An 18329-nucleotide genomic window follows, 5' to 3' on the forward strand; every position below is an offset into this window, starting at 1 on the left:
AACATATGTATATGTAAAACTGATTCACTTTGTTATACAGCAGAAACTAACACACCATTGTAGAGCAAGTATACTCCAATAAAGATGTTTAAAAAAAAAATGTTACGGCTTTACACATACGGGATGAGGCAGATAAGAAAAGTCACAGAAGAGAGGTCAGTTGCCATAGTGACAGAAGCATAGAGACAAAAGAAGCTGCAACCTTGAAGACAGTAGATGCAATAAAACTCTGCATTGGAATAGATATTGCAGCGAGTCAGAGAGTTAAAAAGTGATGTGAAGAAAGTAGAGAACGTGAAAGCAAGACAATAGTTTTGTCAGTTGGGAATGGAAGTATTCTGGAAGGAGTTGGAAGGAATAGTGAAAGTGGGATGTAGGGGAAAGGAACACTGGATTTACACCAAATGTAGAAATAATGGAATTTAAAGTTAGTTTGTATGTGACCAAAAAAATGAGTAGTTAGGTTCATTTTCAAATTCAATTAGCATTCCTATATTCTATACCTTCTATAATCTAGTAGTGTAGGAGTTAAAAGCTTGAGGGTACCCTGTGATTCCCTAGAAAACTTGCTGTGAGAATTAAATGGGATGTGATGTACGTCAAGGGACTGTCAGGTGATGACAATGATGATGATGATGATAATTCATATTTTTGAGTGTGTATAGTTATCTGGGCACTCTGTGTACTGTACATATCTTATTACATCTAATTCTCACAACAACCCTACCATTGAAGATGAGGAGCTCAGAAAGCTTAAGTGATTTGCTCAAGATCATGAAGCTAATAAGGGACAGAGCCAAGACTTTTATTCGTTCCATTATAACATACATTCGTTTTTTAGGACTTTAAAATTATACTTTTTTTTTTTTTTCTGGTACACGGGCCTCTCACTGTGGTGGCCTCTCCCGTTGCGGAGCACAGGCTCCGGACGCGCAGGCTCAGCGGCCATGGCTCACGGGCCTAGCCGCTCCACGGCATGTGAGATCTTCCTGGACCAGGGCACGAACCCGTGTCCCCTGCATCGGCAGGCGGACTCTCAACCACTGAGCCACCAGGGAAGCCCTAAAATTATACTTTCTTAAGGAGAGGACTTTTGCCCGTGGTATGAATATTTTCTTTATCAAGTAGCTCAATATCCTGTTTCTAAAAGAGATATTTTACAAGAAAATATCAGGCTGTTCATACAAATAGCTTTTAAGACTCTCAACTGAGCCACCAGGGAAGCCCTAAAATTATACTTTCTTAAGGAGAGGACTTTTGCCCGTGGTATGAATATTTTCTTTATCAAGTAGCTCAATATCCTGTTTCTAAAAGAGATATTTTACAAGAAAATATCAGGCTGTTCATACAAATAGCTTTTAATGTCCTAATTCTTTTGTGTTCTAAATTGTAGCTAATTTTATAGTGCATATTTGATGTAGAAAATGGAGCTAAGAAGTGAAATCTTTATGGATATAAGTCAGTGCTCATCAGAAATGTTAATTTATTCAGTAAAGCATTTTTATAATTCCAAACGGTTTTTATAAATTCTGGTATTCTTTAATAGAGATGATATATAATAAGATTATGCTAATATTTCTCTTTTTTATCTTAAAGGAAAACATCGTAAAACAGGAAGAGATGTAGCTATTAAGATCATTGACAAGTTAAGATTTCCAACAAAACAAGAAAGTCAACTTCGTAATGAGGTTGCAATTCTTCAGGTACTTTTTTGTTTTTTATGTAGGGGCTATAAAATGTCCCCTCAACTTCTGCAAAACAAAGAAAAGTTATCCAAGTATCTGTGGCATAGATATTTAGGAACATTTTTAAATAACTGAAAAGGCAGATCAAGCATCAAACTGCAGCCTGTGTAGTATCTTTCCTGAGTCTAGGCAGCGTTGTTTTTTTTTTTAATGTACTTAATTCTAGGTTTTAATGTATTATTAATTCTCATTAAATGGGTAATGTTTCAGCATTTGCTAATAGTGGGCACGCTGAGACCATTTTGTTTTACATTATCAATGAACTTGCCTTCATAAACATTCTTCCTTTATGCTGTGATAATTATTAGAATTGAGTACGTAGCTGTCAGCATATCAGGTAGAAGAGTAATACATGTCCGAGAAAACATGATCTTGATCTTATTAATGTCCTCTTTGTGTCTCACTGTAAGCCTTTTATTTAATATTGAGACTGTTCCTTAACTCTTCTCATTTTTAAAGCCAGTCCCTTTTTAAAGCTAGAATTTGTTAATAAAAGGTATTATGTGATATATATAATTTCTGTAACTATTAAAACTTTTTCTGCAGATCAAAAGGAAATGGAGCAGTTGTTTGCTAAATGTGGTCAACCTAGCTATCTAGTCTAGACAATTTAAACCATTGAAACTGCTCATTTTTATATAACTTCCATAATTCTCTACTTGTCATGCAAGCTGATCATAATTTCTAATTTTTAGTTTTATTGAAAAATTTTCATTTGAAGATTGCTAGCAAAGCAAAACAGATTACATTTCTTCATTTATTGTTTCATGTAACTGCCATTTATTGAGTTTATACAATAAAATGTTGAAAAAGATATGATTTCTGCCCTAAAGGAGCTCATGTGTACAGACAACTGAAAATAATTGCTGCTGTACATAAAAAATGACATAAACTTTTCTGGGACTCATATTTTCTAAAGATGGTGTTCTTGTGCTTTTGGACAACTAATGTAACACACAGTGTTCTCTGCTTTCTTGGAAGAAGATAACTACAGATCTTAAGCTGACAATTCATAGATTCATAGCTTAGTGCTTGCTAATCAGATTCTTATTTTTATTATTATTATTCTTAATTTGGCAGCATTGAGCTGCAAATGACATCTTTCCACACTTGGACCCTGCTGTCCTGGTCTCCACCCTCACATAGTGTCCTGAGGGCAGACTCCTTTGCAGCTTGCCACAGCTGGCATAAGGATAAGACATTTATCCTTCCTTTCAGGACATAAGAGGAGTTTCGCGGTTACCATGGATGGTTATATCTTTCTACATTTTATTGCAGCTGCAGAGGAAGGTCTAATTTTCTGTGTATTGCCCTTTAATTGGCTTTCCTGAGCCTGTCAACACATTATCAGCTGCTGACTCTGTAGTAAGGTAGAAAAAAAAAATACACCATAAACCGACTCCATCTCCTTTGCAGAAGAGTAGCTGCAATCAGCAACTCAGATGCAGTAAAGAAACATTTGGCAAAAATTTCATTGTAATGTGAAAAAAGAGTTTGCTTAGGTTGAAAGTCAAATCTGCCCCTTGAGCATATGAAGAGTTTGAGCAGCTCTTATATTATGGCCTGAAATCTCAAGAATCCTCATCACTTATCACTCGTCCCCATTGTCCCCAACCATATTTCACTTACTTCATCAAACTCATATTTATTGAGTACATATCATGAGCTAAACACTGTTCTAGGCTCAGAGGATACAGTGGGGACAAAAACACACAAGTCCTTCCTGTCACGAGTCTTTAAATTGTATTACTCAGGCTTACTTCTAGTCTGATGTTTGCAACATACTTACGTGTAGAATTTTTAATTACAAAACCTGTATAAGGAGTCTTATTAAGGCTTGGCATAAATATATGAGGTTCAGGAGTTCATACTTTATCAAAAGTTGACATTTGTTTCAAACTCGTTCCTCAAAAATTACTCTGACCTATGTCCTCTTTTTCCCATGACACTTACCATCTTCTAGCCTATTACAGAATTTCATTTATTATATTTGCTGTGGGTTTCTTTCCCCATCCCCTCCCCAGCCCCTCCACTGGAATATGTACATTTCAGGAGGGCGGATATTGTTGTTTTGTTTACTGCTGTATCCCAAACACCAGAGACTGTTCCCTGACAAACATTAGGTATTTAGCAAATATTTGTTGAATGAATGTTTGTTGAATTAAAATTGTACAGAGACATCATCCTGTCGCATAAGAAGACATATTGATACATAGTATCCAACCAGGTAGCCAAAGTCCAGACTCTATTTTCTATTAATGGTTAATTGGTTAGTTAAGAAGGATTGTGTGTGTTTCATTCTTTGAAATCCCTCATTCCCCTGTTTTATATTTCTTATCAAAAGAAAGAGCTCATTTTTTGAACCTGAAAAGACAAAATGGTAATGAGGCAAGTGATAAGGGAAGGGTTCTGACTCACTAAGTGATATGTTCAGTTAAAGTACCATGATTGAAATCAGCTGAATGGTGGGGAAGGTTCTCTTTTACTAATCTTGAGGAACAGAATTCTGTCCCTCTGGATATAAAAGTGATACCCAGAAGCATTTAGTATTCTCCGCCCTGTGGTCTGTAGCTTATGAAAGCTGTTTTCCTGGCTTATGGTTATACCTGGAGTCTGACAAGTTCTGCCCCATCCCATTCCTCTTTCTGATTCTCCAGAGGGGATCAAGTGGGCCGAAATGGCTGATGGAAGAAAATTCCCCTCATGCAGTTCCGTTAGTCCTCTGGTCGAATTTTTATTTGTTTCTGTTTTTGTAAAAGAAAAAAAGCACCTTAGCTTATAGAAAACTTCAAAGTTGTATAAATGCAGAATGTGTAAAAAAGTAGACTTCTTTCTTTTTCTATTTCATCTTCTTTACATAACCTATGTGAAGGCTTTCCAAAGTCTGATTCAGTCATTGGAAAACCAAGCTCTTTAGATATCTTTGAATAGCTGGAAAATTAAGGCAAGTGTGAATCTTTTGGCATAGTTATCCCTTATTTATATCTTTTCGAGTAGCTATTTTCATTATCTCTAAATGCTTCATTATTATTATTATTATGTTTCAGAAGAATGTTAATTAATGTAGATGTTAAACTTGGCTCAAAAATTCCCAGAAGATCCTATTTATATTGTTATTTTAAAAGTTGTATCTTGATTTTTTAAAAGGTAAATTTGAAATTACTTTTTTTTCTATTCATGTCAACAAAATAAGAATAAAAAGATAGTTTACGATTATTAAGGGTGTCACAGAAAACTGACTTTTACAAGGAGTTGCAATTACATCTTAGAAGGCTTAGAAACTTAAAATCTAAAATAAGTGATGTGGGCGTGATATATTTAATATAATTTATCAACACAGGTTTGTTCGGGCTAAATTAATTTTTATTTTCTAACATAGTATCACAATGCATAAAAAGCTTTAGGATAATAATTGATTTACTATCATTTTTAATTGATTTACTATTATTGAATATAATATATGAATATTATATTCTATCTGATTTGAATATAATTCTATATATTCAATTGATTTACTATTATGAATTTAATTCTAATTGATTTACTATTATTTTTCCTCTTTATCTTAAATATCAACTTATTTATCTAAGGAACAATACTAGAGCTTCTGTTTATGATACAGTATATTAAAGCATTTTGGAAGTGTAAAGATGCTGAATACAAAATGTAGAAAAAAATATGTAAGAATTTTACAGGCCATCAATTAAGTGTATCCCCTTGCACTTATCTCCTAAAATTCCCCCATCATTCTTATTTCTCTGTTGTGTGGCAGTCCTCTTCCCATTTTAACTTTAAAACAAAATAACAGCAATAACAAACTGTGAGCTCGATATGTCTGCCACCTCTCATAACTGCAGCACGTTTTATATTGCCACACTTCAGATTTCTGCTCTATGCTACTTTCCATTCTTATTCATAAATTCCTTTCTTTGATTTCCATGCCTTTCTTAAAATACAAGGCCCTTTGGTCTTCTACCTCTGCCCAACTATCACCCTTTGGCTATTTTTTAGTCTTTACCCTAGTTGACTAGTCTCAGTTCTTCAACAGCGTTGATCATTTGCTCCTTTTTAGATCTCACTCCTCACTTCATCCCTGCACTTATCAGGCCCCGTTTCACCTTCCCTGCTAGCTCCATCCTTCTTTTTTTTTTTTTTTTTTAATTAATTTATTTAATTTATTTATTTTTGGCTGTGTTGGCTGTTCGCTGCTGCACGCGGGCTTTCTCTAGTTGTGGCGAGCAGGGGCTATTCTTCGTTGTGGTGCGTGGGCTTCTCATTGCGGTGGCTTCTCTTGTTGCGGAGCACAGGCTCTAGGTGCGCAGGCTTCAGTAGTTGTGGCTCGTGGGCTCAGTAATTGTGGCTCACAGGCTCTAGAGCGCAGGCTCGGTAGCTGTGGCGCACGGGCTTAGTTACTCTGCGGCATGTGGGATCTTCCCGGACCAGGGCTCGAACCCGTGTCCCCTGCATTGGCAGGTGGACTCTCAACCACTGTGCCACCAGGGAAGCCCCATCCTATCCTTCTTCTTGAACTTCTTCTGTTCGTCTAAATGATTTATGCTAATCTGGAACTCATTCCCAGAGTGAGCTCATCCACTTTAAGAGAGTTGTCTATCATCTCTTCACAGGTCATTCCTTAATTTATCTCTTGAGCTCCGTTCTTTCACAGACACTTCAGTCTCCTGTTTCTGACCTTAGGACATCTCCACTTTGCTGTGCCAGTCTTACCCAAACCAACCAGCCGAAAACCAAACGATTATTCCTAATGTCTTTCCCTGCAAGTTATTCTCTCCCTAATTTTGTCTATTTTGCCATCATTCTTCCAGTTTCTAAGCCTAGTATCCTTTACCTTCAGTTAATAAAAATATTAAGCCATTCAGCAGTACCCTGAAGCACTTCCTTCTTTGATACAAAGCGATTTACTGGGCCTCTGGGTCATATAACAATGAATGAAACCTTTTAGGATGTTTATCGTCTATTTGAGCAGATAGATACAAGTAGCTACAAGTCAGGGTAGATGTGGAAATATTGTATACGTATAGCTGATTCACTTTGTTACACAGCAGCAACTAACACAAAAATGTATAGCAATTATACTCCAATAAAGATGTTAAAAAAAAAAAGTCATGGATTATGACAGAGGTCAGGGCATTGGAATGAAGGATTACTTCAAAGAGAAATATAGCATTGGTGAAATCTTGAAAGATTCACTGCCTTTTGGTAACCATAGAAATGTTGGAAAGTGTCATTAGGCTGAGGGGCCACCTTAATGAAATAAATATACTATGAAATGTAAGTAGAAAACTAGATCATTTTAAACGAGTGGCTTCAAAAACCATTTCATGTGTCCTCAGAAAGAATTCTAGAAACCTTTATTTCTGCTTGTGTATTTTTAAGTTGACAGAGAGAACTATTTTGTCAGAAGTTTAAAGAATTTTAATTTTGTACTGTACTAAAAAATTGATATTTGAAAATGAGCTGCTATATAACTTATTTAAATATACTCATTAGAATCTAAATATCAGAAACATTTGATATTTTTTAACAATAATTTTAAAAATACGTGCATAGGCTTTTTAAGCAATAGTTTAGTTTACAGCATTCCTTGTTTTCTTTGACTACGTAACACTTTTCCCACAGAACTGTATTCCAATGTAATGTATTTTTATACTTAAAAGTCTTTTACTGGTCCCCCTTTCATACTTATTTGCAGTAAACATAAATATATATTTTTAAATTTCTTGATTACAACACTAAATGTTTAAAGCATTCTCCTGGATGAATTTTTCATTACAGTTATTATTAGTAAACCCTTTATCCAGCAAGATAAATATTCTAAAAATTTTGATCTATGTTTGTTAAACATAAAAAATGAAATGTTGCTGAAAATACATTATTTAATGAGATTTTTAAAAATTTAGTTCATAAATTGGTGGGTGATTATTACTTATTGTTTGAGTTAAACAGAGTTCAGCAACAACTTTATTTGTTTTTCTAAATTGTAGGAGCCCAGCTGTAAGCCCTCCCAAAACAAGACAAAACTATCCCAGTGATTTATCTTCGAAATTCATCCTCTCTCTTTTAATTCTCTCTCTGTTAATAAATCTATTAAATGCTTCTCTAATTTTGGTGAAAGCATGAATTAGAAACTAAGTTGCAAAAGAACTGATTTCCAGGTTATTAGGGTCATTCACTTCATATCAACACAATGTTTCAAATTTTCCTTTTATTTTTCTCCCAGACAATTTTCTTCCCCATGGCAAGGTACCCTAGTAATATTTGGAATGTGTGAGAAGCATGCCTTCCTTTTGGAAAGTGGAAGAAAAATTATTCTGAAAGGCAACTTGGGGATGGAGAATTTGAAGACTGTGGGGATTTTCTCAAGTAGATCTGTGTTAGAAGAATATTTATTGACTGTTAAGATTCATTCATTCATTCAAAGTATAGTTATTGAGTACTCACCATGTTCCAAGCAGTAGAGACACAAATGTAAACAAAGCACATTTTCTTAAAACTATCCCTCTGCTCACATATCTTTAAAATCTTCTGGTTCCCCAAAAGTATGCCTACCATAGTTTAGAGACTGCTGTGAAAGGACAGAGTACGCTTAGGTAAGACTGGGAAATGCCTTTCATGTGAGTTCATAGAGGACTTTAGATATTGTGCCACGTCAACTGGATTTTATTATGCTTTGGTGTTCGTGAATTATTGAAATATTTTGAAAAAGAAATTGTTATGATCAGATCAGTATTTGGGGATGACATATTATAGAGAAAAAAGTTTAAAGGCAAGAAAACTTTCTTAGAAGCTATTTTCAGCTAGTTGTGACAGTCAAAATGCCCCGTTCTTGTATAAATAAATAATTACATTTTAGGCTCTAATTAGAAAACTATGATGTTTTATGAGAAGGAAGAGTTTGTAGAGTGGCTGCTCATTGTTCCAGATGTTACAGCTGTCTCAGAAGCTTAGATCTGGGGGGAAAAATTGGGCATCAGGTGCAAAAGAAATCAGAGAACATGTCAGAGTGATACCTTTAAAGGCAATGGAACGTCAAGATCAGGAGGGGATTTGGTAACACAGAACAACACGGTGGCGGTACATGAGCTTAAAAACAGAATAAGCTGTAAGGAAGAAGTTCTTCCTGCTAGGAAGGCGAGGAATCCAAATTGTCAAGGTGGATGTCATAACAGGTACAGAGGACACTGCAGTGAGAAGACTGAGAAGGCAGCATTCAGAAATCCAGACAACATGCTCAAATGCACTCTGAGAGCAAAGTGAGGAGGCTTAAGTAGCGTGGCCCCTGAAGCATACTAGTTAGAACAGGCAGGACAGGTCCTAAATGGATTTGAGTCCAAGGAAAGCATTGAGGCAATGGATAACATAGAATTTAGAGAGCCTAAGTTCTGGGGTTAGACTGCCTGGGTTCTCACATCAGGCTTAAGAGTCTTAGGAGCTTGGATAAGTTACTTAAGTTCTCTGACTCTCACTTTCCTTATCCAGAAACCTTGAACAGATGTTATAAGAATTGAGTGTGATAATTTTGTGAAATTCTTAGTGCCTAGCATATAGTAAAGATTCCAGACTTATCCTACTAGTATTGCCACCACTAAGTTGTAAATCTAGCTCCTAGGAACAAGTTCGAATAACTTGATATTGAGAATTTCCTAAATAGAGAACATAGAGACACATAATTTCATTGTAACAGAGAACACAGTTGACTCAAATCCGGGGGTAAAGCTGAACATATATACATTAACATATGCCTGACCCCTGGTGGACTCTAAATATTTGTTGAACAAATTATTTAGCCACAGCTCAAGGAAACAGAGGGATACAGAATCACAGAGCATGCCAATAAGACAATAAAGTATTCCTTACCTTAATTCCTTTTTTTTTGTTGTTTCAGGCAAGGCTTTATTTGGGACCCCTGCTGCAGCAGGGGTGGAACGAAAACAAGCAACAGTTTCCCTTGCTCGCTCCCCAAGGCGGGTGCAAGGTGGTTCCTTATATGGGGTGAGGGTAGGGATGTATCCAGTGTTCGGGCCGGAGGGGTGCGTAGGTGGTTTGCCACCCCTTAGGTAGTGTTGTGTGCAGGGGGCATGAGCAGTACCCTGCTTTTGCTCCCTACCCCCTGCTTTTGCTCCCAGGTCTTCAAAAGTGGCAGATGGGATTTTTGGTCTCATTGTATCTTTTGTCCAGAATTTGCCCCAACTGCACATGCATGCATTCCTTTTTGACTACAAAACATGGTAATTTGGGCTTCCCTGGTGGTGCAGTGGTTGAGAGTCCACCTGCGGATGCAGGGGACACGGGTTCGTGCCTTGGTCCAGGAAGATCCCACATGCTGCAGAGCGGCTGGGCCCGTGAGCCATGGCCACTGAGCCTGCGCGTCCAGAGCCTGTGCTCCGCAACGGGGGAGGCCACAACAGTGAGAGGCCCGTGTACCGCAAAAAACAAACAAACAAACAAAAACAAAAAAACATGATAATTTATCTTCACAGAACAAGATTAAATATACATCTTGTAAATACCTGGCTTTGTTCTCTTAGTCAAAAAAGACGATCAAGAGTGGGTGGAAAAGAGGTAATCATGATAAAAAACCAGAGAATAATATTGCTAAATATGAGTGGGAAAATGAAAATTTGCACAAACTGGTGATTTTACTTAAATCATGAAAGAGTCAACTTTTCTTTCTCTAGAAAAAATATGCAAAATTTGAGTTCTTTCTCTTTTGTGTGTACTGAGAGGTTAGTTTATACTTCTTTTGTTTCATCTTATATGTTCATCATATTTCTTCAAATATTTTTCTTTTTTATATTACTGCATGAAGAATTTTAGTGAAATTGTTTCTTCTGAAGACATGTTCTGCAGCTCTAAAGTAATCTTGTTATCTTCTGCACGTTCCAATAAATAAAGCCCACAGATTATGTGTATATATATATATATATCTAAGATAGAGGGAAAAATAAAACAAAGATCTATTATAAGGAAAAGAAAACAAACTTAGAAAATTTTCTGAATAGGTATTGTGTTCCCTAAGAAGTTAGTCACAGTGAAAAGTTAGTGTCAGAGGTCAGGTTCCAGTCAAAGCTTTTCCATTTTTTGGCAACCCTCTTTTTGTTTCCTTAATTATGGCTTAGAATTCATCTGACTTGGTGTGCTTGCTTCTTCACAGGAATGTTTTGGGGGGATTAAATTAAATAATATATAAAGTGTTTTATATTTATTTATTTTAAAAAAATTTTATTTATTTGTTTATGTATTTATTTATTTGGCTGCGCTGGGTCTTAGTTGCGGCACACAGGATCCTTCTTTGTTGCGGCATGCAGGATCTTTAGTTGCAGCATGCGGAATCTGTAGTTGGGGCAACTCTTAGTTGCAGCATGTGGGATCTAGTTCCCTGACCAGGGATCGAACCTGGGCCCCCTGCATTGGGAGCGTGGAGTCTTAGCCACTGGACCACCAGGGAAGTTCCTATAAAGTGTTTTTTAAATCAATGTTTCCCAACATATTTTTGGAAGATCATGTCCTCTGAGTTCCTTCATGGAAGAGGGTGGGTCTTAGCCACACCAGGGAAGTTCCTATAAAGTGTTTTTTAAATCAATGTTTCCCAACATATTTTTGGAAGATCATGTCCTCTGAGTTCCTTCATGGAAGAGGGTGGGGGTTAAGATGTTCTCATGAAGACAGTTAAGAAAATATTGTGTACTACAACCAGGTCATCTACATCTTGGAAGTGAATAGTGTTTCACTTACTAAAGATTCTGAGATGCCCCATAATTAAGAACTTATTTAATTTTGATAATATGCCAGTTAAGTGCCACAGAACCCTTATACAAATGTAAGATATCACAAACTGACCTTTTTGCACATAATGTTCTGTCTTCTAACCCTGTACAGTAGACTTTACATGGTCACTCCAGTTCCCAATATCCAGTACTTAAGACGTCAGAGAGATTATGTGTCTACACAGGTCATTTAACCTTATAATAGAATGTTATACTTTCTGGGGTGCTGACATTTAAATATAGTAACTGGGCTACAGTGATATGAATTGTTAAAAGCTACACTTTAAATCTAACACCAAGGTAAGATGGGTTTCATGTGTTCATGTTTCCAATCAGGCAGGTTAACAGGAAATAAAAAAGTTTTCCAGATGTTGTCTCCATTGCCATGCGTTTGTAGCAAATAGAAAAAGTATCCAGATATTTGATCCATTTTTTAACTTTTATGTACAGTAAACACACCTTGACCTACAAATTCCAATTTCCTTATTTTAACATGCCATTCTTTTAATTCTTGCCTTTCCGCTAAAAACAAACAGTAATGGCATAGAGGAAAGGGGGTCACACTTTATGGGTAGAATGTTTACTAACACTGATTTTTTTAAAAGGTAACAATCAGTTATTAATTTTCTGCCTTTGAAGCCTTTGCTGCTTCTTCTCAAATATTACGTCCTTTTGCCTAAATTCAACTTGAAACTCCGGCCTTTGTCGGGGGCTAGGGGATAGATACTAGGATGCATACAGGATCCTTGCTGTGTAAGGGTCTTTCTTTTGATAGAAATCGCTCCCTCGACCACCAGAAATTATAGTAACAATTTCACCCATATACAACCATCAATGCCAGTGAAACCTCAGTGTATGTATGACTCTAGATGGTGGGCTTAGGAATCTAGATTTTGCTTTTTAAATTTCTCATTCTTACCTCTAATCTGAAAGTTTTCTGGTGATGAGTAGAAAATATCACATATTTTTATACTGTTTCTACCTGCTGAAAAGTCAAGAAAGGCTAGAATCATGAGAGATGATGGAAGGGTTTTTTAAGTGTATTTTTTACATACTCCTCTCCCTCTGCATTCGGTCTCTTTCTCCTTTTATAAGGAAAGGAGAGGACTCATTCTGTTTATCATGTGTCTGCACAGCCCTGGAATCTAAAGCTAGATTAAAGCATTTCCAGAAGAGATGAAGTGCAGAATGACTGAGAGGGTTGTATCTAGGTTTATGGATATATGTGAATACAGAAGTTATATATCAGGCGTCACCTGATTTTTTTCTTCTATGTAAATATTGAACTGGTCCTTTAAAAAAATTTTTCTTGCGCCACTGTTACTTAATAGAATGCAGAGGACTTACAGCTAACTTAAGATGAAAAAAAAATATATATATATATATAATGGTAAATTTTGCATTATAATCCAGCCACCTAAAAGTTGACTCCCTTTCTTGATATCCAGACACAATATATGTATTGTCATTAGCAGTCAATGGAGATGCTTCAACTTATTATTTCTTCCACAAAATTTTGAGCTATTTAAACCAGGGTCAATCTGAGCTAATTAGTTCCACACAAAAAAAGTAACATTACACTCCAGTTGTGATGGGTGGTATAGGCAAACAATTTTTACCAGGAATGATCTGATCATTTCTGAGTTCTCAGAGTCTAATAGGTTAAATTTGGTTGTGGCCCCATTGATCTAAATGTCAGCCAGTGATACCTATTCACAGGAGGGTGGATTGTTACATCTGGTCTTACTGAAGTAATATCGGTGCATTTATTCCTCTGACAGTATATGTTAGCTTTATTTGGTTCTAGGTTATTATCAATGTGCATTTCTAAAATTTTACAGATGAAATTTCCCCCAAAAATGCTACCTCCAAAAAGATAACCACTAGAATATGAGCCTATTTAAATTGTAGGCTTTTTGCCAACGGAACATGAAATAGGGATACGTTCACATGCAACAACCAAATGATCTCCATCCTCATGTTATATCAGGAGGGCTCTCACATGGTGTAACACAGCCCTCACCTGTTGACTTCACAGTAGAGGCACCTCTGCCATCATTGAAGTTTAAAAATACAGCACAAGGGAAGACAGGGAAGGACAAATTAGAAGGTGCAAGTTTGTGGCAGTTCACACTTAGCTTATGTAACCTCCTTTAGGTGAAACACAAAAGGAAATTTTCTTTTCTGCCACTTACTTTAAATTCCCATTTATCAAACTAAAGAGAGAATTTAGGAGAGATAGCTGAGTTTACTGTATCAATTTGGGTATTATCTTTCGCAAGTCTTTTTATAATCATCCGCTCTCTACACGATGACTTTTCAGCATCTATCAAGGTACTGTTACACACTGTGTCCGTTTCATAAGGCATTAGGTGATTATGACTTCTAGGACCAGTAAATGAAGCATAAATTGTAAGAGACTGTGTTTAGGAAATGATGGTATGTTTATCCCTCAATCCGGGAATGAGAATCAACAAAGCCGTTGCCATGGTGCTGTGCCTCCGAGAAAGGCACCTCTCTTCCCCACCCCCATCGCTGTGCACCACTGTGCTGTGGTATATTCTTCTTTCTGCTCTGCATGCTATTTAGAATTTAGATCCTGGATTCCTCGCTTTGAAGTTTCTTTCTTTCTGTCCCAGTATGACCTAAACCACTTAGTTGTTTGACAGAAAAGTAGTCAGAAGTTCCCACATTAAGGCTGAATCCTAAATAACCTGTTGAAAAGATACATTGATTCTAATTTTTCTCTTTCCTACCTCTCATATGTTTGAGTATAATAATCCTGAAGGTAGAAGAAAGGGAATACATGACATTAATTGATCACAGCTAAATCTATCGAATGAATTTGCAGTGCTAGATTTACAATAAAGCAAAACTATTAGAATCAAAGATTATAAGTACAAATTAAATATTCCTTAATACAAATCCAAAAAATAAAGTAACATAAAATAGAAGATACGCATAAACTAAAATTTTTAATTAAATGTTTTTGTAAAATATTGCTGCTTTTATAAAATCCTTTGCTTTTAGTGACTAGTTTCCATTAATTACATAAGAATGCTCTTTGCAATTTGAGTCAGGAGAATTTTTGATCTCCAAATGGCATTTCCTCCGAGTCTTCGAAACAACTTATATTCACCCCATGGATATGTCGTCAATCTGTAATGTGTGAATAGACACTATTCTTTCCTATATTTGACCAAATGTTTCATTTCCTGAAAATTAAATTACTTAAATGCAACAAACAGATGGCCAGAAAGTCCTGTAGTAGCTTACTCTGCCATGAAATTTATTATCCAAATCCCTGAGCTAGGCCTGAGAAGTTAGCAAAAATTCTTTCTGAACTCTACTATTCCACAGTTGATGTTACAGTCATCAAACCATTTTTAAGTTAATTAAGTTACTTTAGACTTCAGAAGGAAAATGTTGAAAAGCTATTTCATATTTTATATACAAAATTAAAATTGTGAACAAGTCACATCAACTACTTTGGTTAAAGCTCATCTTAGAGTTGATCTTAAGGTATTAAAAAGATAATATGAATCATACATGATAGAAAATAGTGACTTTAATTTTTTTTTCTATCTCTAGTCTTCAAATATTATCTTCTCTAGGCTAAATAAATGCTTCTCATCAGTGTAGTAGAGAGAATTTGGATGATGAAGGCATGATTCTTTATATTCCATTTTCTTTTGTTATTGTCAAATGTAAAAACAAGTTTGGTCATTTGGTTCAGTGCAAAAAAGTTACGGGTCTTGAGTAGGCATCTCTGATGGCCTTGTCTCAACCATACATAATAACCCCAAAAAAATATCAACTTATTGTATATCAGCTATACAGAAAAAATAAAGTCATTTTTCTATTGGAAACATTTTTCAGCTACCACTCAATGTATTCTTTAGCAAACCTATAAAACATGAAGGTTTTGGTAAAAGACCAAGGGCCAATTGCAATGAACGTATGAGTTTAAACTTTTCTAAGACATTTTTTTTTACCAGTTGTGTATACATGACCTTTAGTTCAATGCATTCATTGACTATACTTTTTTCTAAAATATATGCCTAACTATATTCAAAGTCCTATACTTTTTTCTAAAATATATCCCTAACTATATTCGAGGTCCTTTATCGAGAAATAGAAAAATTTTCCCTTATCCTTTTCATAAAGATGCTGTTAAAGGACAGTTGTACAGTCCTTCAGAGTCTACGGGGAACATGGCACAAAATGGTTGACAGTAAACAATCTCATTAATCCAATGCATACTTTTGGCCTAGAACATTTTGGGAATATACCAATTAGATAAGCACATGTTAAAGTCCTACCTTCTGAATAGGGGCCTCTTAAGTCATCTTGTTGAGTGGTGGAAAGGAAAAAGGAGTATACTGACTGAAGGACTTAAGTACCACTAGGAACTCATGCTTAGAAAAATACAAATGGAAGCGCATGAGGGTTGACATTGTGCATGTATTCGAATAATTTAGGTAGGAGAGATTCCTGGTCATCTTCTGACTCTCCCCCAAACCTTCACAGCCTACGACAAGGGCAGCAGAAGCAGCAGGCTGAGCCACTATCACACCACTTTTGTCCTCCCCTGCCCTCCTTGGGTCCTGGAGGTCTCACTCCCTTAACTTTTGTCTTCTCCTTCACGCTCTAGGTTTTCCTCTGTCTAAACACAAGGGACCTGCTTGCTTTGCTGCCTACTTCTGTTGGTCTGCTCCTTTCCTATTCATTGTTCCCACTCCCCACCTAGACAAGGCCTTGGCCAATTAAAGAAGCCAAACTCCCAAGAACACTGCTTGAGTGCTTAAAGTTAGAGTAAATAGAATCAGTTAAGAAGATACTCAGAAGAGGAAGGTATACTTATCACATCTCATAGTGGACTTGTCCCGGGAGAATCATGACTCTGGCAGGACTCTCATGTCATCCTTAAAGCTTCTTCTGTGATCACTGATTTAAAAGAGGACAGCTGAGATGCTTGGATACCCAGAGGCTCATGGTCTGTCTAGTTGTTGTGACAGCCTGGGCACAGGTTCAGGTATGAACCATGCTGTCACTGGTCTTCCATACTGCGTATCGAACAGATATATGGAGTCATTAATTAGAGTCTCCCACCTAAGGATCTGGCACTCCCACAGTGGTCAAAGCCAACCAGCTATCTGGTCCTATTGGTAGGCAGTCGGGACAAAGACATTTAAGAGTAGTGACAGCGTGAGCTTTGTTAATCCCACAGCTGTTCCATGTACTTGAGCTCTGACCAGGAGAGAATAACTCTGGGGGCCTAGTCTAGCTGAAGTAGCCAGATTTGACAGTTTCAAGAATAATCACTCCAGCCCTCGAGAGGTGAATGGCCATTGGGTGGGTGTGCAGGCACCTCTCAGACCACATTCAGTACCTTGCTATACCATGACCACATTATACTGCATGATTGGGCACCAAGGCCTCAGAATCAGAAAGACCCATCAGATGTCTGAGGTGGAGATCACAATTGCCAAAGTAGTGGAAGGGCACCCAGAGAGACAGGTTATCATCACAGGAGCTACTGCCAACCACAGCCGTAGCTCCATGTTGAGTTGATGCCAGGCTCTCTATGCCGATGAGTAGCATGGAAGACGATGACAGTGCAGATTCACCCACATCCCCTCTACTGCTCACCACCCAGCATCTGTCTGTGAGGTCTGAGGAGTGAACCATTTCAGGTTTCCAATAATTTGTGGCATTTTCATTTTACATTCAATTTTATTCCTCGCTGAGGTTTTTTCCCCCTAGAATAAAGGGTGCAATTTCTTCTGCCTGTTCAGCTGTTAGCACATTAAAGTTAGTCCCTATTTTTATCTTTTGGTAGTTTTTATTCGTGATGATTTTTTCCCCCATTTTTCATTGAAATATAAGTGGAATATGTAATAGTTCTCTTAATGTTAGGATTTTTTGTTGTCACGTGCAGAAAAAAAATATTAAAAGTCAAATGATCAAAGGCTTTTGTTGATGACCCCAGACCAGCATTCAGACTTAAGCATCATTACAAGGGCCCATCTAATGTTAAAAGTAACTTTACTTGACATGTGTGACAACCTGTCAAGCCAAACTCAGCCTGTCATTATTGGCCATTACTTTATTGTGGAAATATTTATTGAGTGCTTGAGAACCATGCAGCACTACCACATGGCATGGTGTCCTGAACAAAACAGGGCTCAATAATCATTTCTTTTCTGTTTTCATGGGGGTCTTTACTCTGTGTAAGAGCTTCTGTAGCAAACTAGAGCAGCCTCCAAGAGCAGAGCGGTGGCAAAAGGTTTTGACTAATGTGCTTCATCAGTGCAGTCAGATGCACTCCGTGAACATACTTCATCTTGTCTACCTTAAATTTCTACGAAGTGTGTAGAGATGGCCTAGTAAACTTATTTAGGACAGTATGCTTAATATTGGAGATGATCCTAAGAAATTACAGACTTCTCAGTATGGTATTCTAATTAAAACCTAATTAGCAATTCACTGTGCTGGAACTTGGATTTGTAGCATAGAAAAAAAAAATTTCACTATGCACAGAAAGTAAAGATGTATTTTTTGGAGACATTAGAATTTCAAAAATATAAGGCAGCACATGTGGAATTTAGAGGTGTTAAAAATCTTAAGTGTGCGTTTCTCCATAGCTTTAAACGTGAACAGTTTTGTATAATCAGTGAGCTTGCCAAACAGTATCAAAAAACTCATTTTCTTCAAGTGCTTTATTTATCTTTAATAGAACCTTCATCACCCTGGTGTTGTAAATTTGGAGTGTATGTTTGAGACGCCTGAAAGAGTG

General features: G+C 36.7%; 1 protein-coding gene across 1 annotated transcript in view; it reads left to right on the forward strand.

Annotated features, from left to right (window-relative positions):
- The window catches only part of PRKD1 (protein kinase D1), a 132201-nt gene that overhangs the window by 89985 nt on the left and 23887 nt on the right, over positions 1–18329 (forward strand). The window contains exons 12-13 of the mRNA XM_007469033.1: positions 1597–1703; positions 18270–18322. Of these exons, the coding sequence (XP_007469095.1) occupies positions 1597–1703; positions 18270–18322 (160 nt within the window). The remainder of the gene's footprint in view (positions 1–1596; positions 1704–18269; positions 18323–18329) is intronic.

The sequence above is a fragment of the Lipotes vexillifer genome, unplaced genomic scaffold (genome assembly GCF_000442215.2).
Source record: "Lipotes vexillifer unplaced genomic scaffold, Lipotes_vexillifer_v1.1 scaffold631, whole genome shotgun sequence".
NCBI lineage: Eukaryota > Metazoa > Chordata > Mammalia > Artiodactyla > Lipotidae > Lipotes > Lipotes vexillifer.